Raw genomic sequence first — 24330 nt, forward strand, 5'->3', positions numbered from 1 at the left:
AATAAGCAAACTCCTAAACTTTTTTTTTTTATAGAACTGCCCTGTAAACCCATCTAGGCCAGGGGATTTGTTTATCTTAAGAGAGGATATTGCTGCAAACATTTCCACCTCTGTGATTTCCCCATCCAATTGCTGTGAAATATCTACTGAAAGAGATGGCACATGAACCTTTTCTAAATAATTATCAATGTCCTCCCCCATAACAGAAGTTTCAGCTGAATATAAGTCTCTGGCGAACTGAACAAATCTGTCCCTAATCTGATCATCATCATAGATGACTGTCGTCCCCCTGTCCCCGTCCCCCCCCCCCCCCCAAATATTTCTAATTTTTAAAATTTGACTCTGGGAAATTTGCCATTTTAACTACCATGGTAACAATTACTAGGTTTATTACCTTCCTCAAAGTACTCTTGATAAGTGAAATCTAGTTTATACTAAATTTCCCCACATAAAATGGCATTCAACTTACTCCTTTTCTCATCCAACTCCTTTAACATTTTATTTCCACCCTTCAATTTATGGATACGTTCTAACTTGCTAATTGATATCTCTTTTTTAGCTTCCGCCTTCTCAAAGCTACTGCCTTAGAAATCAGCTTTCCTCGCAGGACAGCTTTAAAACAATCCCAAAGAATCTGATCCCATACTTCACCAGTATCATTAAGCTGGAAATATTCTTTAACATCCTTCCTCAGATCAGCACAGATCTGTTTACTGTACAACAAGGAGTCGTTCAATCTCCAGAATTTTTGTCCCGCTTCTGTTGGTGAAGCCTAAATTACCCCAAAGACTGGTAACATGGTCAGACCACGTAATCGGGTCCTACTCCTGCAATACTGCATCCCTGGAGACATAAAGGGGCAGATTTTCAAAGGGCTACGCGCGTAACCCGAGAAAATCTGCCCCTGCACGCACCGAGCCTATTTTGCATAGGCTCGGCGGCGCGCGTATGTCCCGGGGTTTGCAAAAAGGGGCGGTCCGGGGGCGTGGCGGTGGTTTGGGGGGGGCGGTCCGATTTCGGAGCGGCCTTGGAGGGAACGGGGAAAGCCATCGGGGCTCCCCTCGGGCTCGGCGCGCGCAAGGTGCACATGTGTGCACCCCCCTTGCGTGCGCTGAGTCCAGATTTTATAACATGCTCGCGGCAGCGCACGTGTATTATAAAATCGGGCGTAGATTTTAAGATCTGGCCCAAATTGTTCACCATAAGTAAATCAGTTATGGAGTATAATTTATGAGCCATGGGATAAAATGATTAGCCTTTCACTGAGGGGGTCATCAACCTCCGAATATCATGTAAACCCCAGGAATCAGTGAGAAGTTTTAATTTTGCCCTCTGTGTTTTTAACTCATGGCCATGAAAGAAGTGATTATCTTTGTTGGGGTGAAAAGAGATATAAAAATCTCCTCTTAGTATCACATGACCCTCAAACACATCACTTAACTGCTGAACAAGCTGCACAGAAAAATCCCTCCCTGATCAGTATTTGGGGCATAGATATTTATCAATTCGATTATTAAATTCCCTATCTTGATTTTTAATGCTATATATCATCCCTCCTTGTCTTTCTTTAGAAAGCAAAATACCCTCACTGCCTCGCGTCTGGTGGACTCTATTGGAAGCCATAAACATATTTGGAAAGCATTTACTCCTAAGCAAATGTTCATCCTTCTACTGAAAATGCATCTCCTGCATAAAAAAAAAAAATTAAAAAATGAAGCTGGTCTAACTCGTGCCTCCTCAAATAAGAGTTGTCTCTTTCTAGGTAAAATGAGACTCTTAACATTTAAATAAACCACACAGTGATATCAGCCATTATTAAAAGAATATACCCAAATCAGCATAACAAAAACCCACAAAATATCCCCTAGTTAGAAATATTGACTATAAGCCCACAACTTTCCCATAACCCCCACCTTCTTTACCCCTATCCACAACCCCAACCCCTACAATAATGAAATGTGTGAACTCCTCCCCATCACACTTCTCATGAGGAATGACGGTTCCAGCGATGGACACCTTATCCAATACAACAACCTTCTGAAGTAGTTAATTAAACATAGAGGATAAACAAATATAGAGAGAAATATAGATCCATAAAGGATCCCCCTTCTTAAACCTGAGAATCTGAGAGAGCCCCAAAGCATAAGCAATGCAGGGAAATAACAGTTAGCGATGAGTATTAATCTTCAACATTATTGACTCTTCTGCCAATCATAAAGGCATATGACCCAGTATTCATGATCCTGAATCGCTCGCAGGCAAATTGCCATCGCAGTTTCTCCGCAATCTCTCCCCCCCCTTTGCCGATTCTCTGCCATCGCGGGATTTCTCATCGCCCTTCACATCTTTATCTGCTAAGCCTTTCTTTTGCAGCATATTCGCTGCCTCTACCAACGAGCATGCCTGCAAAGTCTGGCCACTGATAATGAAAGAAATTCCAAATGGACAAAGCCATTTATATCTGATGTTTTCAGTTCTTAAGAGTATCAGTAATTGGTTTCATAGCTTTACGTCGCTGAAGTGTGATAGCAGAGACATCATTAAATATCTGAAGTCTTGCCTCCTTCCATAAGATACAGCTCATACCTCTTGCTCAGAATTGCCCTCCCCAGGGCTCAATGTGCCCAACTCCACCTTCAATTCAATCTGCTCAGATCCATGGGATGCAGAGGTAAGAATGACACCGCAAATACCTTTTATAATCTGGTACCCCTCTGACCCGTCTATTATTTCTACGGGATCGATTTTCCACATCTTCCATTTTATCAGTAATCTCCTTGTTCAATTTTCTGAGCTGTTGCACATCCTTTACTTGCTGCCTCATAACATCGGCCTGATTGTTGGCTCTTTGTTCCAGGTCAAACGTTCTCTGCCCCATCTCTTCAACTTCCTGGCGAGGCTCTCCCACCAAAGTTTGTATTTCTGGCTTCACAGTGCAATATCGCTTTTTAAGACCTGGAACCATGCCTTAAACTCTGCTCTCATTGGCTCCTCTTGACCACTCACGGTCTCAGCCACGCGTTCAGCTGCGGCTTTTCCTATCGTTCGCTCTCCAGCCCCTTCACTACCAGCCTCTTTGGACTGAGCCATGGCGCCGTAGAAGGAACATTCTTTTAAATCGACCGCCTTCCCGGCGATTTGCCATGCTTAAATATACTGGATCACTATCTCTGTGGGGCTGAAATAAATATAATAACCACTTTTATCACATAGACACGTGGAGCAGCAAGATTAAGCGGCCATCTCTATCGGATGACGTCACGTCCTCAACCGTCTCCCCTTTGGGTTTGCTGCAGTCATGGTTTAAGGATGCCCTGAACCCGAGGTAACATTTCTGAATGTAATGTTACGTAGCCTCTGATTGATCCACCTTCCATGTGTTTGTTTAGTCACATCTGATTCCCCGTTTTGCAATTTATTTGAACATAACTGTCGAATGGTATTCCATTTCCTCTCCAGTCTAGCTCAGTCATCACAGCACAAATCCTTTCACTGAGGGGGATAGCTTCCTCTGGAACCCAGCAAAAGGACTTCCATAAGCTAATTATCAGATGTCACTATTGAGCGATAAAAGGGCCACCCTTGCTCTCAGGATCTGTGAAGACTGTCTCCATATCATGCCTAGCACCTGCTGATCCAAGGAGCATAAGCTGGCCTGAGAATCAAATCCTCTTTCTTTTCTGATTCTGTAATTGTTCTTTTTATGAATAATTATCATGGCCAGTTAAAAGTCAAGCCACGGGAATGCTAGGGTGCATAGGAAGAGGCATAACAAGTAGAAAAAAGGGAGGCAACAATGCCTATATAGGTCACTAGTGAGATTTTATCTGGATTATTGTGTCTATTTCTGGAAGCCATGCCTCTGAATGGAGAGGTGCAGAGTAGAGAGAGCTCAAAGGGCTACAAAAATGGTGCAGACAGACCTATGAGATAAAGAGGTCCATATTCAGTCACGCTGCTAGTTGGCCAGATAAATCAGCCAACTAACTCTGAATATCGAGTTAGTCGATTAATTTATCTGGCCGACTCAACTCCTCCCTGATCCACCCTTCCCCCACTCCTGACTTGTCTGGCTAAAAACTTAGCCTGCTAAGCACTTAGGCCCCCACCTGATTCAGTGCCATTTTCAATATTGAGCTCTTAAAGACTAAACTGGGCAGACTAGTTAGGCCTAATGGTCCTTAACTGCTGTCATATTCTATAGGGTTAATTTTCAATGAGCTGCTGAGTGGCAAAAATAACTGGATAGGTTTGTGGCTGAAAGCTTTTCTAAACCTAGTCAGACAAATTCTGTGCTGACCAACCAAGTTGAAAACTCGACCAAGGAACGCCACTAGCGCAACCTTTTTTTCTGGCTAGCTAAATTTCTGTGCCCCATGAATTTGGGTGGACAAATTGACCTGGTCAGTGGAGGAAAGTGTCAGTGATAATAATGAGACTTCAGTAGTGGAAAGAGTGACTTGAACTGTTACAGTGTCTGTTCCTTCAGAAGGGAATACCCACTGGACATTGAACTGACATTGGATACCCTCTCGGCAGTCTCCATACTACCCACGTCTAAGTGCAAAGCAATATTTTAGTAGCTCACCACTTACTATGCGTAAGCTGCTTGTAATAAGTTACTCAAGGAATCCAATTCCAGTCCTTGGTTGTTTAGCAGCAAAAGTAACATTTGAAACAAATTGTGTAACTGCTAAGTTCAATGTTGCACTACATATGCAAGTACTTAATAGAAATATTATCACAGTTCCACCTACAATACCGCACTGCATGCATCCACTGTCAAGGAAATAGCTAATAGTGCAGAGGGGTTCATTCATAAAGTTAAAATTAAAACAACGTGGGGCCAGTGCAGCAGAAAGTACATCAGTTGCCTTTTGCTGTGGAGGGATACTGTCTCATGGTAACTTAAATATCTCGTGCAAAATGACATCACTGAAGCTAGTGATTCTTCTGATGGGGGAAAATAGTTCCTCAAATCCCAACCCTGGAAACATCTCTGTTTAATTCAGCTAAATGTATAAGTGCTGTGATAGCCCGCTTGTACTTTTAGCTGAGCAAAGGGCAATTGTCAGCCAAGCCGTCTGATCCTTGTACTCAGCTGAAAGCTTTGAAAACGGTCATGTCCTAACAGACTGTGAAGATGAAAATCCTTCGATCCTCCATCAATGCCTTCACAGACAGAGTGCTAGCATGTGAGCCATGCCGCCGCTTCCTGGGTCTTCCTCTCACGCTGGTCCAGGCCTCATGTAGGGAAGAGTTCCCCTCAATACTGGGAGGGTCTTTCTTTCACTCTTCTTGGATCAGGCTGAGTTCCTATTTCCCTGGCCTTTCCAATGGTTTCCTCTCACTGGTTGAGACTATTCTACATTACAGTTGCTGCCTTCTCTTCCCTTCTCTGTCTGATTTGCTCCTTTTTCTAAATGCCTGGGCTGAGGGTTGTCAACTCAACTCAAGTCAACCCAGCAGGCTAACGCAGTCCTAGTTTTGTGCCACCGCATGCATGGAGCTGTAATTCCAATTGCCCCACTGACGTCCCTTAGATGATTGGAGCTACACCTCCACGCATGCAATGAGACAAAGCCAGAGTTGGATCCTCCTGTTCGGTCGATCTAGGGTGAGCTGGCAATCCTACTCTGGGCAGGGCTGCCATCCTGGGCAGAGCTCTCCGCCCCCCTTTCCAGAGATCTGCCAAGGGACACCCGTTTTTCTGCTTCTTTTTAACTTTTGCAGCTTTATTTGCTTTGTTCTTTCTGAATTCCTGGCCTGCCTTCTCTCCTATACCGTACATATGCTGTCATGACTTCTGTTTGGTACATTATGTCATTTTATACAGGCCATCATTCCATAGGGTATACTAAGAAAGTTGGTGTGGATTTGGTTTTGCCACAAAAAACAATAGTGTCTGCTTTGCTTTGGGTCATGATTTTACCCAAACTCGATTACTTTCGTTTCGGTTTGCATCATCCGATGGGAAATGCGCGAAACTGGATACAAAACTCCTTACATTCAATTTAGCATCAGCAGCAGGGAGGGATAAACAAAGAAAGCCCTCAGCCCGTACCATGCTGAATGATGGAGAGAGGGAGGTATCCTGGGATTTATTTATTTAAAACCTTTCTATACCGTCGTTTAGTAGTATACCATCCCAACGGTTTACAGATTGATGAGAATACAATGAACGAACAAGGATGCTGGAGTGGAGGTCTCCACCACTAAGCCCTCTTCCCCAAAAACACACAAATTCTTTCCCCCTCCTCAGCCCTTCATCCGCTATATTTGTCAGAAAAAGAGAAAAACGATTTAAAGATTAAAAGATAAAAAGACTGTAGCAGTCCGCATGTATTGTATTATGAGGCTTCTAGCCCCAAATCAATCTTGTTATCATTGCTTTAAACACAATCATCCGCCAAGCAGATATTTTGGCTCATAATTTTCTTCTCTTCAGCATGCTGAGTGTCTAATGAAGGCCCAGATGCGTCTAGAAAACCCAGATGGAGATGATGCATTTAACATTATGGGGTCAATATTCAAACGTTACCCATTTATTTAAGTTAGTCGGATTGACATAACCAGCTAACGTAGATGGGATATTCAGCAGCATGGCTATGCTGCTGAATATCCCCCGCACAAATTGCTACTTAGACGGATAAGTATTAACCTGCTATTGAGCAGGTCTAACTTAGGTGGATAAGTTATCCATCTAAGGCTGAAGATCGCTACTTAGCTGGACAACTTATCCGGCTAAGTAGCGTTGCCCCGATCCACCCATTGTTTGTCCACAAATTGACCGGCTAAAAGATATCTAGCAGCCGCTGAATATAACTGAATAATCAGTAGCTGCTATATAACCAATGAGTCCTATTTATCCGGCTATCTGCTGGCTGAATATCAGGCTCTTTGTCTTTTCTCTAGGATGCATTCTGAATTACCTGAGGCCTGAAATGCTGTGCAGTACATGGCAAGGAGGATGCCTCTGGCTTTATCTTATCAAAACCTTCCTGAACTGTGTTATTGAACCTGCAAGGTGATCCCTGAAAGAGACAACAGTATCGGCACCCATCAGTGTCATTCAGAATAAATCGAGGCAGAACGCCAGTCTGGAGATGATGCCACTGCACAGAATCTTACGTGCCGCTCCCAGACAAACCAGAGTGCTGAAACCAGTGCTAGAGAGGAATCTTTCTTTCTGAGCACACACCCGAGAAGGATTTGGGTAGCATCACAAAGACAAGCACATTTTCTTGCTCAGTGGAATGAGTAATGAGGCACGCCAAGCCAAAGTCATGGCCCTGCTCCAAGCCGTGGTCAGGGCAGACGCCTTTAAAGAAAACCAGCTGCCACATTATTACTGCCCACGTCTTCTGTGGAGGGATTTTCACAGATGTCTGCTCACACCCGGCTCACGCAATGCTCTCTCCTTCTGGCTGGAGAGCTCCATGCAACCAAAAGAAAGCATAGCAATGTTTCTGAGAAGCCCGGTGCACCTCATTGGTGTCATCCTTTTAAATGTTTAAATGTTTAAGCCACCAAGAACTGCCTGAAACCAACCCTGTGCAAACTGCTTGGCAAGAAAGACGTACAAGAATGTGAAAGCCAAGCTATGAATAAAGTGAATGAACAACAGGTGCAATTTTGTTCTGAATAAATAAACATATATAGAAACATAGAAATGACAGCAGAAGAAGACCAAACGGCCCATCTAGTCTGCCCAGCAAGCTACGCACTTTATCCATTTTTTTCCCCTTTTTTTCTCTCCCACCTGTTACTATTGGCTTCCAGTACCCTCCAGCCCTAATCAATTAGGGGTAGCAACCGCTGTAACAAGCAGGCCACACCCTTACCCCATACTCTTACCCACCCCTGTTTTTATTTTATTTTATTTTATTTATTTAATTTTTTTTGAGATAGCAGCCCTTCATCCTTCCGCTCCGTGAAGGTGGAACACCAACTACTGGCCACTGGCATCCCGCTCCGTGAATGCCTCTGTGGCTACTGCCGCTCCGTGCAGTGTTTGAATGCCTCCTCTTTATTCACGCCCTCTAGACTTGATGGATCCACAGTGTTTATCCCATGCCCCTTTGAAGTCGTTCACAGTTTTAGACTTCACCACTTCCTCCGGAAGGGCATTCCAGGCATCCATCACCCTTTCCGTGAAGAAATACTTCCTGACATTGGTTCTTAGTCTTCCTCCCTGTAGCCTCAGCTCGTGACCTCTGGTTCTGCTGATTTTTTTCCGACGGAAAAGGTTTGTCGCTGTCTTTGGATCATTAAAGTTTTTCAAGTATCTGAAAGTCTGAATCATATCACCCCTGCTCCTCCTTTCCTCCAGGGAGTACATATTTAGATTGTTCAATCTCTCCTCGTATGTCATCCGATGAAGACCCTCCACCTTCCTGGTCGCCCTTCTCTGTACCGCTTCCATCTTGTCCTTGTCTCTTTGTAGATATGGTCTCCAGAACTGAACACAGTACTCCAGGTGAGGCCTCACCAAGGACCTGTACAAGGGGATAATCACTTCCCTTTTCTTACTCGATATTCCTCTCTCTATGCAGCCCAGCATTCTTCTGGCTTTTGCTATCGCCTTGTCGCATTATTTCGCAGACTTCATATCATTAGACACTATCACCCCAAGGTCTCTCTCCTGCTCCGTGCACATCAGCCCTTCTCCCCCCATCGAATATAGTTCATTCGGATTTCCACTCCCCATATGCATGACTCTGCACTTCTTGGCATTGAATCTCAGCTGCCATATCTTCGACCACTCTTCCAGCTTCCTTAAATCCCGTCTCATTCTCTCCACTCCTTCCGGCGTGTCCACTCTGTTGCAGATCTTAGTGTCATCCGCAAAAAGACAAACCTTACCTTCTATCCCGTCCGCAATGTCGCTCACAAATATATTGAACAGGACCGGTCCCAACACCGATCCTTTTGGTACACCACTTAAAACCTCCCTCTCTTCAGAGAGAGCTCCATTTACCATCACACATTGTCTTCTGTCCGTCAACCAGTTTGCAATCCAGGTCACCACCTCGGCACTCACTCCTAAGCTTCTCATTTTATTCACCAGTCTCCTGTGCGGGACGTATCAAAAGCTTTGCTGAAATCCAAGTAGATGACATCGAGCGCTCTTTCTCGATCCAATTCCTTGGTTACCCAGTCAAAAAAGTCAATCAGATTTGTCTGACAGGATCTTCCCCTGGTGAATCTATGCTGCCTCTGGTCCAGCAATTCTCCCGATTGTAGATAGTTCACTATTCTCTCTTTCAACAGTGACTCCATTACTTTTCCCACCACCGAAGTGAGGCTAACCGGTCTGTAGTTGCCAGCCTCCTCTCTGTTCCCACTCTTGTGAAGCGGAACCACCACAGCTCTTCTCCAATCACTCGGCACCACTCTCGTTTCTAGGGATCTATTGAACAGGTCACACAGTGGACCTGCCAGCACATCTCTGAGCTCCCTCAGTATCCTGGGATGAACCTCATCAGGTCCCATGGCTTTGTCTACGTTCAGTTTCCCCAGCTCTTCCCATACATTTTCTACTGTAAATGGAGTTACATCTACTCCACTCCCCTCCAGTATCTTGTTAACTAGGGACGGTCCTTCTCCAGGGTCCTCCTTCGTGAACACAGAACAGAAGTATTCGTTTAATATTTCTGCCATTTCTTCGTCTCTCTCCACACATTGATCCTTTCCACCTTTCAATTTCACTATACTACTTTGAACTTTTCTCTTTTCACTGATGTATCTGAAAAATGTTTTGTCACCTCTCTTTACTTCCTTGGCAATCCTCTCTTCTGCTTGACGTTTTGCTCTCTTGATTAATTTCTTCGTCTCCCTCAGTTCTACCAGATATTCTTCTTTGTGCTCCTCTCTTTGGGATCTTTTGTATTTGTTGAACGCTGTTCTTTTAGCCTTTATTTTGTCAGCCACCTCCTTTGAAACCAGATAGGTTTCATTTTTCTTTTGCTTTTCTTTACTTTTCTAACATATAGATTAGTTGACTTGGCAATTGCTCCTTTTAGATTGGCCCACTGTTGATCCACTTCTCTCACATTCTCCCAGCCTTTTAGTTCTTCCTCCAGGTACTTCCCCATTTCATCAAAGTTTGTGTGTTTGAATTGCAGAACTCAGGTTTTTGTGCTTCTTTTCCGTATCTTTTTTGTGATATTAAACCATACCGTTTGGTGATCACTGGTGCTGAGGTGGGCACCCACCTGGACATCAGAGATGTTATCTCCATTAGTGAGCACTAAGTCAAGTATTGCTCCTTCTCTCGTGGGTTCCATAACCATAAAATATTCTATTTGCAACAAACTGAGAACTTAGACATTTACTGTAATCAAATGATCTTTTGTCACCTTTTGTGCATCACAACTTCAAGAATCAACACTGAACAGGACTACTGCTTATTTATTTATAAGACTGAGATATATCTAAGTAAAGACTCTCATTCAAAAGATACTCTCTTTCTTTCCTGGAGAATCCAAGTTTTCCTGATACATTTTAAAAACCACATAAAGAACCACTGCACACAGACAGACTGCATTCTCAAAAATGTTACAGACAGACTACTCTCAGAATAATGAAAAACAGGAAAATCTCATCAAATTCGTCAGACACTTGGAACTTTTTTTTTTTTTTTTTAACTCTTTACACCTCAGTGCTAGAAGTAGGCCAATAATCTCCAGAGAACAGGATGCAACCTCCAATCTTTGGGGGCTGAGCTCGCAGCTTGTAACAGAGCCATTGCTGCTGGTCTTCTTCTCCCAAGAACTTCCTGATGTCACCAAATGATAAGTAGTAAAATGATAAGCATTATTATTAAAGGCCACATTACAGTACTTAGTAGGCATGCACATTAGTTTCAAACAAAATTGAAAAACAAAACGACTAGGGACTAATTTGTTTTTTTTTTTGGGGGGGGGGCCCTGAAATGAATTAAGAAGGTCCCCCGAATTAAATGAATCCTAATCATTTGAAACAGAATGATTTCTATAAGCCATCATAGTCAATGGACTCAATAGAAACCATAGAAAAGCAACAGCTACATAGGTACAGTTAGAAATTGATACAGTAAAGAGCAGGAAGTCAGAAGAGAAGGGGAGGATGGGCCTGTTGTCAAGGAGATGAGAGGAATGACGTATCACAGCGAAGCGTTTTGCCAGTCCGACCTATCGCTGAGGGCTTGGTACAGTGATGCTGATCTGGAAGACTGAGGATGTCAGAGATTTGCTCTGCAGTGCTTCTCAAGATATTGTCTATGCAAAGCATAGCTCTGAGCTCTCTCTGAATCGTTGGTGAAGTTTTTTCCTGTGGCATAATTTTTGTCTCAATGTGGGCACTGTGTGTTTAGCGCCCGCTTTCATAACGCGCCCCCAGGCACCTTTCCTGGGGACGCGACGCAATATTTAAATTAGGGCTCGCGCTGGCGAGGAGGCGCTAGGGGATTAGTTAGCGCCTATACAACCCGCGTCCAACCGCGGGTTATACAGTGCGCTGGGCTAAGCGCACTGTATTGCATCGGCCCCTGTGTCAGCCCATTAACAGCCTGTCACACGAGAGGATAGCAAAGCAGTGAGGCAGCGCTGCATCACAATATCTGTGTCTCATTGTAGATTTGTGTTGCATTTGCTGTAGTGTTTTTCCTTTCTGGTGATTGAAGGCTTAGGTACACATAAGATTAGTCATTTATTCTCTGTTTGGCTAGCAGCGGGCACAGTGTGGGCAGTGGCCACTAGGCAATACTGGGCATGAATGAGCAGTGAGGGCAGGGCAGAGAGTGCAGCATAACAGCCTGTATTGTGAAGCCTGTCTGTGTCAGAGAAATAGTGCAGACAGAGCAGGCAATGTGACACTCACTGTTTGCCTGGCAGCAGGCAGAGTGTAGGCAGTGGGCATTACAATACCAGTGCAAAATATTAAATCTTTGTTGTAATCTTCATGTCCCCAGTGACATAAAAGCAATCATGTCAGGGAAAGGCAGAGCAGATAAAGTAAATGTAAATGTGTCAGAAATTGGGCAGGATGGCACTGGCACTGAACTCGGGACAGATACTGACTATGCCTTATCCTCGGAACAGATTTCAACCAAGCTTCGCTCTCAGCCAGGAGTGGACCTTGACCTACTTTGTAAGTCCTGCTGGCTGCCAGAACCTGAGGGCTAAACCCAAGGGAGAGGAGGTTGGCTAGGCAGAAGATCTTGGGCTGGGGTGAGTCGGCTGCCTCCAGCCAAAGCCTATTTTGTACTTTCACACAAAATAGGCAGTGCCAACTTGACAGTGGCCTGAGGGCTCTGTCATGCTCAGCATGACAATGCTTCCATATTGTTTGTTTCTCCTTTTTGTTGTTTTTTTTTTTGTTTTACTGGGGTGTTTGCTTTTCTCCAGAAAAAGAGGTGAAACATTTTGGAAAAAAAATTTCTCCTCACCTTTACCTATTTTACAGTTCTTAGCTTTATTCTGATCCCTCAGCAACGATCCCGGCATGGTTTTCACACCCTGTTTATTTCTGTTGATGCCACTGGGCTGTTTTCTCCACAAATCAAAAATGTGAAAAAAGGCAAAAGAAACCAGTTTCTCCTTCCGTGGACTTGTTGCTGTACCACCATAAAGAACTTGCTGTCACAGGCCAATCTTCCATAGTATTGCTGGGGCCTTCTTTTGGAGCCTGGAGATGTTTTTTTCCCCCACATTTGCACTCTTTTTGGTTTATTATATTAGGGTGTTTTGTCTCCCGAAAATACATTTGAAAGAAGTAAAAAAAAACAAAAACAAAAAAAAAACCAGACACAGTTTTCATTACCAAAAGCCAAAACTCGTTCTATGGTTTTTCCTTTCCTCCAACAATCTCAGTCTGCCCTCCCACCCTGTTGCATTTTTTTCTTAAACTGGGGTAGTTTCTCCCACAAAGCCCTAATTCAGAGGGAGAACAAATTGCTGGTATAAGACAAAAGATGCTCAAGAGAAACCATTTACTGAACTGAATACAAGAAAAGATTAAAGTAGCTAAGAGGGAACTCATGCAAAACCAATACATGAGTAACTGCCAACTTGATAGCGTTCAGGTACAGGGTATGGGAAGGCTTTTTTGCCCAAAAAAACCCTCATTCTGAAGCAGAAAATACCGGCAGAAGACAAAAGATGCTCAGGCATAACCATTTCACTGTTCTGAATGTGATAACACTTGGAGCAGTGCCAGAGATTTCATGCAAAAGCAGAAAATCAGGACAAATAACAGGCGGAGGGGCAGCTCAATGAGATGATCGGGGAAATGGAATACAGATAAAGCAGCCCTCACTGCTTTCCTGGAAAACCACCTCACAACCATTAGAAAAAAACAATTTGATGTACTAAGTGCGATAATAATCTTAACATCTGGCAAACCCATTCTACAAGAAAATCTAAATTCCACCCTGCACCTTGGGGGGGGCTCTTTGTGCCACTCAGCCTTGCTTCCATGCCCAGAACTTAGAGTTTCCTTTGCCACTGTGCCGCGCTGTCGTACCCCAGAGCTAACACCTTGCCAGTCTGGGGGAGCTGCTTTGCACCTCTCATGTTGCTCTGGAACAATGAAGCCCCTTCTTTGTGCTTCCTGGCCCCTGTCTTGGGAGGTTTTACTGTCGCTTTTTTCTGCCTTGCTCCTCCCTTCACGTTGGCTTTGGATGCTAATGCCACTTCTGATGCCAGTTTGCCACTTGAGATGCCATCAAGGGTTCATGGCACAGTCGCTGACGCCCTCTTTTGGAGCTTTGGGGGTGTTCTCCCCTCTTTTTTTTTTTTTTTTTTTGCAGCCTTGCTATTTTTACAGTGACTTGGTGAAATCCTGCCAATGCCGGTGCCCCTTCGCCCCTTTTTACGGAGTCACAGGAATTCATGCCAGCTTGCTCCCACTTTTCAGTCTCTCTCCGTACCATGGAGTTCTTTCCCCCTTTCTGTTGATTTCTTCCAACAAGTTTTAAGATAATTGATTTAAAAAAAAAAAAAAAAAAAAACCCCAACCAAACAAACAAACCCTATTCTGGAGCCCAATATAGGCTGAAAATGACCTGAAATGCTTCCCCCATTGACTTTAATGGCAAACGAAAACGAATGAAACGCAAAAAAAAAACAAATTTTTTGTTTTCATTTTGAAACTAAAGAAAACAGACTGGAGTCCCTACGAAACAAGTTTTAAAACAAAATGAATATTTTTTCCTGCTGCACATGCCTAGTACTCAGAGAATCTCAGGCAGTAGGATCTAGCCGACAGGTCAGTCAGTCACACTGGCATTAAAACCATCCACAGAGCTTAACAGAAAGAAGACACATAAGCAAGGAGACCCATAAAAAGCACAGAGCTCACTGTCCGACAGAGGCTTTACAAGACTGAAATAAAATCTTTAGGCAGAGTCACTGTGTTCAGAGCTACAGGGAGGTGAATTAATCCAGCTTGAATCGGGTCTCTGGCCATAACTACCATACAGTGAACAGAAGAAAGCTCACTGCAATACGTTCTCCTCTGACTACCCTTTCTTTACTGGGCTGAATGAAGCACTGAATACTCAGATTTCACCCGTCTGGTTCTACACTGCCCAAACCAGGTTACAAAAAAAAAATAAATCACAAAATGAAGGTTTCTGTTGACTTTAACACTTACATGCCAGATAGAAATACACTTTAAATGAGAAAATCTGGGTTATTAAACAGCTGTCAAACACCACTGCATTTCTGCAGCTCTTTTTTTGGGTGAGAGGGGGGGGGGGGGCTTTCATCACAACACATCTTTGGTAAATGGAGTCCATTGTGGTCTTATAAACAAGTGCCAGCTTATGATAAAGGGGAAGCTGTCTTCGTGAAGGCCAAGGCACTCCCCATTATGGCCTGCAGATGTGTGGTTCCGTGCAATGTCGTCATTTGCCCTGGATCTGCACTGGCTCGATTGTGCTGTTATCTCAAGCGCCTGGGGCAGACTATCACCAAGTTTACGCAGCTGGAGGCAGCTGCCCGCGTGTCCTGCGCTCTTCGTGGTGAGCAATCAATAAGTCACATTCTGGCTGCTGCTGCCTCCGTTCACAAATTTGGAAAGCTTTCTCTCTCTCTCTCTCTTAAGGCTAAATGTCATTTGCAATTCCAAAATACATTCAACCAGGAATCACCCGCACTACATGGAATCATAATCTGTTTTAAATTAAAATGTTGTCTTATAGTATAGGTACCATTATAAGGCCATTACCCAGCAATTAAAAATACTATTTTTTTTTGTCAGATAACTGAAATTAAACTAGAAAAGACACGGGTATCACTTCCTTACTATGTTCAAAACTAAAACTTTGCTAATGACCAACTGACCTTTTGCTCTTAATTAGCAGACGTCAGTGGGAACTGTACTTATTCTGCAGTAATGCAATATTATTTTCTCCATTTGTGGGTGTATGGAACTATATTTTAGCACTGCTCTTAGCTCAAGAGACTCTTCAACCTCATCATCTCTCAGAGTCGACTAGCTTAAAATTTATTTTCTATGGGAAGGCCAAACGTCTTTAACTTTATTCCAGAAACAATGAATTTTCTGTCACCAACTCGGAAATAATCAGTATTGGAAAACACAGATTTCCTGTAACCAGTCATCTATGCAACCATTATTCTTATCCAGGAAATGATAAGCAGTGCAGAGCAGAGGGGGCTGTGGGTATCCAAGTGCACAACATTAATAGACACAGGTTGGGACTGAGTCTAAGAGTTTTTGCATTGGCACAGACCAGAAGACTTCTGTCCCAGCACGGCACCTCTCACTACACTTTCCCCGAGTCATTGCCAGAACTTTCTGCATCTTAAACAAACAACAGCGCTGTCCATTGCAGCAAATAATTATCGCCAGAACCTTCACAATTCAGAACAATTCACCTTCCAGTTCTGGCATCAGGAAATGCTTAAGCCTGTGGTTATTTTATTTATTTATTTGAAAGACATATTCCACTGATCTACAGTCCTCAACGGATTATAACGGCACACGCATAATCAAATCCACAAAACAAGTCTAAAAAAGTAAAATAGACTATAAATAAATAAAACAAACAAAGCAAAGCAGCACTAAGAGAGCCTGCACTAAGTGGAGAGGACTGACTATACATTAAAATTGGAGAAAACAAGGGTGCTTTCAATATTTTCCTGAAGCAAAGCAGGTCGTTCTGCTCTGATGTCTTGTAGGGGCAGCTCCAGCAAACATTCTGTTCTGCCACACTAACCACTTAATTGATCTCAATGCAGGGATCTCCAGAAGGCATTGTGTCGCTGACCGTAGTGACCGGGTCGGTTGACATTTTTGAATCGCAGGTGTTAGACAGTGCAGTACCCAGTTATGAAGAGATTTAACTAGGGAAAGTACTTAAAATTCAATGTGGCTAGCGACTGGGAGCCAGTGTAGTTGGGCTAAAAATGGTCACTAATAAGTTGGTTAGACCAGTGGTTCTCAAACCACCCCTCAGAGACCACCTGGCCAGTCAGGTTTTCAGGATATCCCTAATGAATATTCATGGGGTAGATCTGCAAGCACTTCATGCATGTGCATGGTGGATATCCTGAAAACTTGGCTGGCCAGGTGGATTATTTATTTATATAAAAATTTACAGGCCACCTATCTACAATACTAGGAGGTTAACAACAGTCCATCCATAGTAATTAAAATGTACACCACCCATATAAAAACATACAAGAGTAAACAAATATTAGACTCAAAGACCCAGCTTTGCCTGCCACTAGAATTTTCCTAGACATTTCTAGCATAGGCAGTGGGATGGGGGTTTGCATTTTTGGATTCCTCCCCCGGCTTTCTCCCCACCTTTTCGTGGGAGGCTGCTGGGGATTATAAAAAATCCCCCTGAGCATGTGATCTGGGTCTTTGCCATCCCCAGGGGGACCGACCAGGAGGAAAGCGGGTTTCTTGGCTTTGCAGTCGAGGTGACCTAGGGAGCAGATCTTTGGAACGTGAAGATTTTGCTAGATTTTTGGATTCGCGAAATTGAACCAGTCCCTGAAGGAAGGGAAACCCTTGCTTTTTGCTTTTACTCCTAGACATTGTTGGAGTGACTGCTTTCTGAAGACTAGTTTTTGCAAACAAGGGGATTTTTGTCGCCTTTTCCCAGTTCTTGTGTGCTGGAACATTGAAGAGGACACCAAGAAGACGTCTGATGGACGAGGAGAGCATGCTTTTTCTGACATTGGCTTTCCTAATGCTGTTCCCTATCGTTTCCATTCTTGCCTAGATTTTGATTTTGAAACTAAAGTAACTTTTTGCTGAACACCATCTGCTAACCTCGATGACTCTTTCTTGGACTGAACAGTGGGAAAGAGAGTGAAGAGGATTTTTTATGTATTCATTTTTGTTGGTCTTCTATCCTGACTTATACTGAAAAACCCTCCCGCACAGCATCAGAAACCAGGGGTTTGAAAGCAATGCCAACCTAGCATGGACATGACCACGCCAAGGGCCCAGGAGGTTAAGCTCATCCCTCCTCCTCCGCCAGATGGACCCCGGCATCGTAGATTCCCAGATGCAGCCCACCAGCCAATTGTATTTATTTATTTATTTGTCGCCTGGTGACAAACTCTAGGTGACTTACAAAAGATACATACATAAAATTACCATACATATAATAGTCCAAATACATAAGACTAACAATGCCAATTAAAACAAAAGTTCATAAAACAACAACTAAAAACATCAGTAATCACAAAACAATCCTTAAAGAGCTTATACATCAGTTAAGCAAAGGCAAGTCGGAACAGGTGCATTTTTAGATGAGTCTTGAATGTTTTGGTGCAAGTGGTAAGACGCAATTCAGCAGGCAGTGAACTCCAGAGGATTGGGATGGCAACCAAAAAGGCTCGTTCCCATGTCGCCATGAGACACGCACAGTGTACAGATCCAACAACCCTCACTGAAAAGAGCACAAGGCAGGCGTAGGATTGTACAGATGGAGCATGGCATTCGCCCACGGTACGGAATCAAAGGCAATAAGCTTGTGAACTACAGTAGCAATGTTATAACTTAACATGATACGCAACTGGCAGCCAATGTAGGCTGATCAAAATGGGGTCCCGCTACACAAGAGATAAAATTTAGACAATAAAAGAATGACAATCATCTAACTTGTCATTTAACATTTTAACCTACTTCTGGTTCCCGAGGATCGAGCTGAGAACCACTAAGTTAGGCCTCATAGGGTTTTCTTTTTAACTATATCCAGCTATTTGCAGGGTTCTCATGGGACGCTTGGCAAAAAGCTTTAAGAATCAAGATACAGATCCTGAAAACTGCCTCAGGCCTTTAAACTCACTAACATGCAATGTAAATTCTAGCACCGTGCCCTATTGCCAAATGTTATTACATACTCAGGGACCACTGAGTTTTTAGTAGATCTGTAAGCCCTTCCTGTTAAGCCTGGAGGTAAGTGCGTGCTAAGACGTTCAAGGATTGTAATATTTTATTTTTTTTTTTACTGTGCCCAGTTCTGCAAGAGGAAACTGGCGAGTCAGCACCTGTTTTGTTGTGGTACTGGTTCTTCCAGCATGGACACTTCCTGGGTGCAGGCCAACAAACAAAAAAAGGCCCCAGAGAGGACTCTGCAGGACCCCCATCTGAGAGATTTTCCTGGTCTTCCGGAACTTCCTCCGGACACTCTACATAAAGGGCAGAGTGAGCTGGAAACGAGTGCGGGGGAAAGAACCTGAGGAGAACAGCAGAGACTGTTTCTTGTGCTCAGGGTGGTGGGAACTTCAGCCCCTTGGGTTATCAGGGGCAGGGCGTCGGGAGAGGGGAGGTCTAATCTTGGTGAGAGCTGGTCTCCTCACTGCCCTACGCTCGTCTAGAGATGGGGCTGTACTTTCATAGTGCATATGAGTGTACCAGCTTCACCGTGAATTACCAGTGGACGTGTGTGGACTCTGTAACTACTTCTGCTTCTGTGAATAAAAACAGACACTTTTGGAACCCACCTGTACTATTCTCTGAATTATTCGCCTGGGATTGGACTCTTGGATTCATTACACCTTCCAGTTGTTTTCCCTGCATGAAAATGTTAAGTCTTGTGCCAAACAAAGAAGTTGTTCCATCACAGAGGAGTCGAGGAAGCCCTATGTAGCGAAGGTTTCACTTTGTCTGCTCCACTACATCATTTTCTTGACCATGACCCAGTGGCCCGGGCAGGGAATGGTATCTGCCTTTCCCAAAGAAGGGTTAACATAAACCACATAATTAAACTCTGGGATTCGTTGCCAGAGGATGTGGTGAAAGCTGTTAGTATAGCTCCGTTTAAAAAAGGTTTGGACAAGTTCCTGGAGGAAAAGTCCATTAACCATTATTAAGGTGGTGTTGAAGAAATCCAATGCTTATCCTTGGGGTAGGTAGCTTGAAACCTATCTACCCCTTGCGATCCTGCAGGTACTTGTGACCTGAATTGGCCACTGTTGGAAACAGGATGCTGGGCTTGATGGACCCTTGGTCTGACCCAGCATGGCAATTTCTTATGTTCTTATGAACTCCCTTGGGCTGCTGCCTCAGTCCTTTCAGCTATAACCGTGGTCTGAAATGGATGGTGGGCAATGTCAGCAGCAAGGCTTTACTAATAGCTGTGTCCAGCTTCTTTATTATCCCAAAACAGAAATTCACCTGTATGAATCTGCATTACCAAATATTCGCAGGTCACTTTTGTTGCTCACATCACTAATATAAGCAGTAAAATATACGTACCCCACAGTGCTGAGCTGTGGGATTTTATTCTAAGTTTCCTTTGGGGAATCCAGCCTCAGAAGCTCTTTGGAGGCAATTTTCAAAGGCTTAATGGTGAATTTTCAAACGTTGCACGCGAAAATTAAAATGCACTTGCTCACATAAAATAGCATAAACGCGAATGTACACTATTTAAAAAAAAATGCAATATACACGCATAAATCAGGATCTGAGAGCAAATTTGTGTGTGTGTGTAAAAAAGGGGATGGGGCCAGGGTCATTCCAGGGAGGGGCCACAGGTTACGCAATAAATTGTTATTTTACAACCTGCCAAAGTGGCGTGCATAAGTATTTAACTTGCTTATATTTATTCCTGCTGAACCTCGGACGTAAGCGATCGTGAGTAAGTGAGAGAAGATAGGGGAAGGGAAGAAAAAAGGGAGAAAGTAGGAAACTAAAAGTAAAATTCAAAACCAGAAAAGAGGGAGAAAAAGGACTGAAACCGAGAAAGGAAAGAAATTACAAAATAGCAGAGCAAGAAGAGAAATATTTTCGAAACAAAGGAGTTTAAATACCACTTGGCTTTTTGGGATTATGTGCCCCAGAGCCGACGAAGAAACTTGAAACCTGGTCCACGGAAACTCCTGCTCAGGGCTTCCCTCCATAATGAGTCCCAACGAGGGATCAACGGTCAGCCAGAAGCTTAAAATCTGAAATGTTCCAGCTGCTTCTTTTATCTGCTACACAAGTTATGATATGCTTTTATTTATTGGGTGTACTTTATGATGCGATATTTATTCATTCCGCTTTTTTGTTTTTTTTTTTAATTGGTTTACTTTGAACCTCGCATTGGGCTTCTGCAGAAAAGCAGGGTGATAGATGCATTTGATTTGTCTGGAATTAGGGTCCGAAAGGCAAATGTACTTGCTGCTTTGAAAACTGTAGTGCTATAAATCGGCAGGGGAACAGCTCGACGCGGCCAGTGTTAGACCGGCCGTGACAAAACACCGCTTCGGGAATCACAAGCTGCCACCAGCCATAGATTCTCTGACCTCCGCAATCCCTACAGTATGAAAACGTCAGACCTGCAGTCAGAGCTCCAAGCACATGGAAAAAGAATTACCCTTGGTAGAAGGATTAAGGGCTGGCTGATGTGATGAATTTGGTTTCCGGAGCTGGAAGGCCCAAGAGAGTTACATGGAAGACTTTCAAAGAACACGCCGCGGGCACAGGTCCAGTCCTACGCTAAAAAGCACTGCATCAGGTTTCCCAAACTGCTGGTTTCTTAGCACTGTGGTTGAAGGTTTCCTCTATAATTAAGCCCATGACATTTATTACGGATGTCTCAAACCCTGGTTCATAACGAGATAAGATACATCATTTTGGGTCAGACCAGAGGTGCATGGAGCCCATCATCCCATCTTTGACAGTGACCAGTCTGGTTCACTAAGAAGTACCCAGCAGATCCCAGAGAGTAGATCCATTCCTTGCTCCTCGCTCCCAGGACTTTTCCTGTTGCGCTCCTACCATGTGACAGGGGCCGACCAATGGCACCGGTAGCCCCTGTGACATAGTAAGGGCAAAGGCTATCGGCGCCATTTTGAATACTGGCAGCCGACGGCCCGAGTGCAGGAGATCGCTCCAGGACCCGCGCTGGATCACCAGGGACTTTTGGCAAGTCTTGGGGGGGGGGGGGGTCCCCAAAACTTTGGGTTGGGGTGGGTTTTTGTTTTTTTTTTAATAAATGTCTCCCGCGCTGGATCACCAGGGACTTTTGGCAAGTCTTGGGGGGGGGGGGGGGGTCCCCAAAACTTTGGGTTGGGGTGGGTTTTTGTTTTTTTTTAATAAATGTCTCCCATACTAACCCCAAAAACGAATTTTCCCTGAAGTTCGGGGAAAATCCGTGTTGGGGTTCGAACCCTCCGAATCACGACGAATTAGGCAATTTCGTTGAAATTGTCTAATTCGTGATAAACTAATGCACATCTCTACTCTGTACTACGGTTGTTCAAACGTCCTGCAGGCATCGATTGCCTCTGCACTGCTTGCTTACAGCTTTTGCATTCCTGAAGTTTCCCCATCGGGCTCACTAGAGGGCCGGGTGTCCTAAACATTCTCCCCCCGCCCCACAGACACAAAATGGGGAAAAACCGGTTAGTTCATCCAGCCCTTAGCTCTTTCTGACCTGACCGGGAAAACAATCCCACTGTTAACTCATAATGCCGTGTTTCTCCAATAATAAACCCTACCCTGAAAATAAGCCCTAGCTTGATTTTTAGGATTTTTGGAATAGGGCTTGAAATGTAAGCCCTACTCCAAAAATAAGCCCAAGCTGTTAAGACGACGAGCGGTTCCACCCCAAGACTTGCCCTCCCGACTGAGATCCCCCCCCAGACTTACCAAAAGTCCTGGGGGGGGGGCCCAAAACCGCGGGGGGGGGGGGGGCCAGACGGAGGGTTGTAAAAAAAAAAAAAAAACAAACAAACCCCCCCCAACCCTTCAAATTTCATTCATTGCAATCCCCCCCACCCTCCTGACCCCCCCCCCCACCCAAGACTTACCAAAGGTCCCTGGGAGGGGGGCAGACGGAGGGTTGTAAAAAACAAAACAAAAAAACCCCAAACCCACCCCAACCCTCCAAATGTAATTTATTGCAAACCCCCCCCTAAAAAAAACCTTGCTGAAACTCCCTGGTGGTCCAGCGGGGGTCCCGGGCCGTCAGCAATCAAAATGCGCCGATGGCCCTTTGCCCTTTCCATGTGACAGGCTATCGGCGCCATTGGCCGGCCCCTGTCACATGGAAGGCGCGTCTTGGGGGGGAGGGGATTGCAATGAATGAAATTTGAAGGGTTGGGGTGGGTTTGGGGGGTTTTTTTTTTGTTTTTTTTTTACAACCCTCCGTCTGCCCCCCCCCCCACAGGGACTTTCGGTAAGTATTGGGGGGGGGGCGGGAGGGGGGGATTGCAATGAATGAAATTTGAAGGGTTGGGGTGGATTTCGGTTGGTTTTATTTATTTATTTATTTATTTATTTATTTTTTACAAACCCCCCCTTCTGCCCTCGAACCGCGGGAAAACGAAATTTCCCACGACGGGCCGATAGCGAAGGCCAAACCAAAAAGGTTCGGCCGAAAACTGAATCTGATTGGTGAATGAAAGAGGAGGTGGGCTTAAGCCTTGTCCTCATTCACCAATCATGGGGAAAAAAAAAAAATAAGACATCCCCTGAAAATAAGCCCTAGCCATTTCTTTTCAGAGCTAAAAAAGAATACAAGACCCGTCTTATTGTCGGAGAAACACGGCAGCAGGTCTCATGCTCCAGCGAAAAAATACAGACACCCCCCCCCCCCCCCCCACCCGCTGGCAAACCCCTGTAACCTTTCCCATGTGTTCACAAGACAAAGCCACATTAGAAACCCCCTTTCTTACCTTTGGGCCTGGGAGGCGGTGGAGGTGGCGGCGGAGGTGGTAACGGAGGAGGGGGCCGACAGCAGGCCTGCTGGCAACCGCCACTTCCTTTCTCGGCCGTGGACCTGGAACATGAATTCTGGAGCTCACCCTGAGTGATCTGCAAAGAGTCAATCGGTTTACGTCAGCGGGAGCCTGCAACTCACGGAGCAGAATGGGCCCCAATCCAAGCCTCTTTTGCTAACACGAACCTCTCCCATGCAGAGGGCACGCGCGCTGGTGGAAAAGGCCCCAAAACTGATGAACCCGATTGACTAAATTCTGCTTTTTTTTTTTTTTTTCCTGGCGTGCGCGTCCTCTTAATCGGGGAGGGGGGCTGCGCGCCGAGAATGAAAAATCTGAAGCCAAGTCCCATCACGAACAAATCCATACATCAATGAAGCCCTTTCACTGCAGGCCGGGGCAGCTAACAAACAGGCCAAAGAACTGCACTTTCACTGCGGGTGTTTCTGTGCCCTGTGCTCCACGCACTGCTCTCTGACAGCATCCAACCAAGGGTCAGAGAACCACCAGCTGCAAAAAGTCAGATTTCGGATCCCACTGAAAGGAGGCCCAGGGAAATGTCACTTTTAGCATAATTTCCTACTTGGAAACCGGTTTCATGAAGCCATCACATCTGCGGCTCTCTGCCTAGCCCTCCTGTAAAATGTACACCCCCCCTGCTCCCCCCTCCCCCACCTACAACGTTTGAATTGTTCATTCAATTCCACTGAAATGTCGGCCCCAGGACCCCCAGCTCACACTTTTCGTGTGCCCTTGATGCCCCTCTGAAACACACAGAATCCCCTTTTTTGTTTCTCTTTCCTGGGGGAGAACAGGCCGCTCCGCTTGAAATCCCAGAGAGGTCAGAGCACACTGTGATGTCATCAAGCATTTTGAAAGCTGCCTCGCCATTAGTTAAACAAGGGAAAAAGGCACCGCACACGCACGCACAATCACACACACACACACTCACACACGCACGCACACCACATACACTCTCTCACACACACACACACACACGCACGCATGCACACACACATACACTCTCTCACACACACACACACACTCACACACACTCACACACACATACACTCTCTCACACACACACACACTCACACACACACACACTCTCTCACACACACACACACTCACACACACACACACTCACACATAC

General features: G+C 44.7%; 1 protein-coding gene across 3 annotated transcripts in view; it reads right to left on the reverse strand.

Moving 5' to 3' along the window:
• Positions 1–24330, reverse strand: part of PRIMA1 (proline rich membrane anchor 1) — a 104065-nt gene that overhangs the window by 41026 nt on the left and 38709 nt on the right. For all 3 annotated transcript variants that reach the window (XM_029597857.1, XM_029597855.1, XM_029597856.1), the window contains exon 3: positions 23136–23274. In XM_029597857.1, the coding sequence (XP_029453717.1) occupies positions 23136–23274 (139 nt within the window). The remainder of the gene's footprint in view (positions 1–23135; positions 23275–24330) is intronic.

Source organism: Rhinatrema bivittatum, chromosome 4, assembly GCF_901001135.1.
Source record: "Rhinatrema bivittatum chromosome 4, aRhiBiv1.1, whole genome shotgun sequence".
Classification (NCBI taxonomy): Eukaryota; Metazoa; Chordata; class Amphibia; order Gymnophiona; family Rhinatrematidae; genus Rhinatrema; species Rhinatrema bivittatum.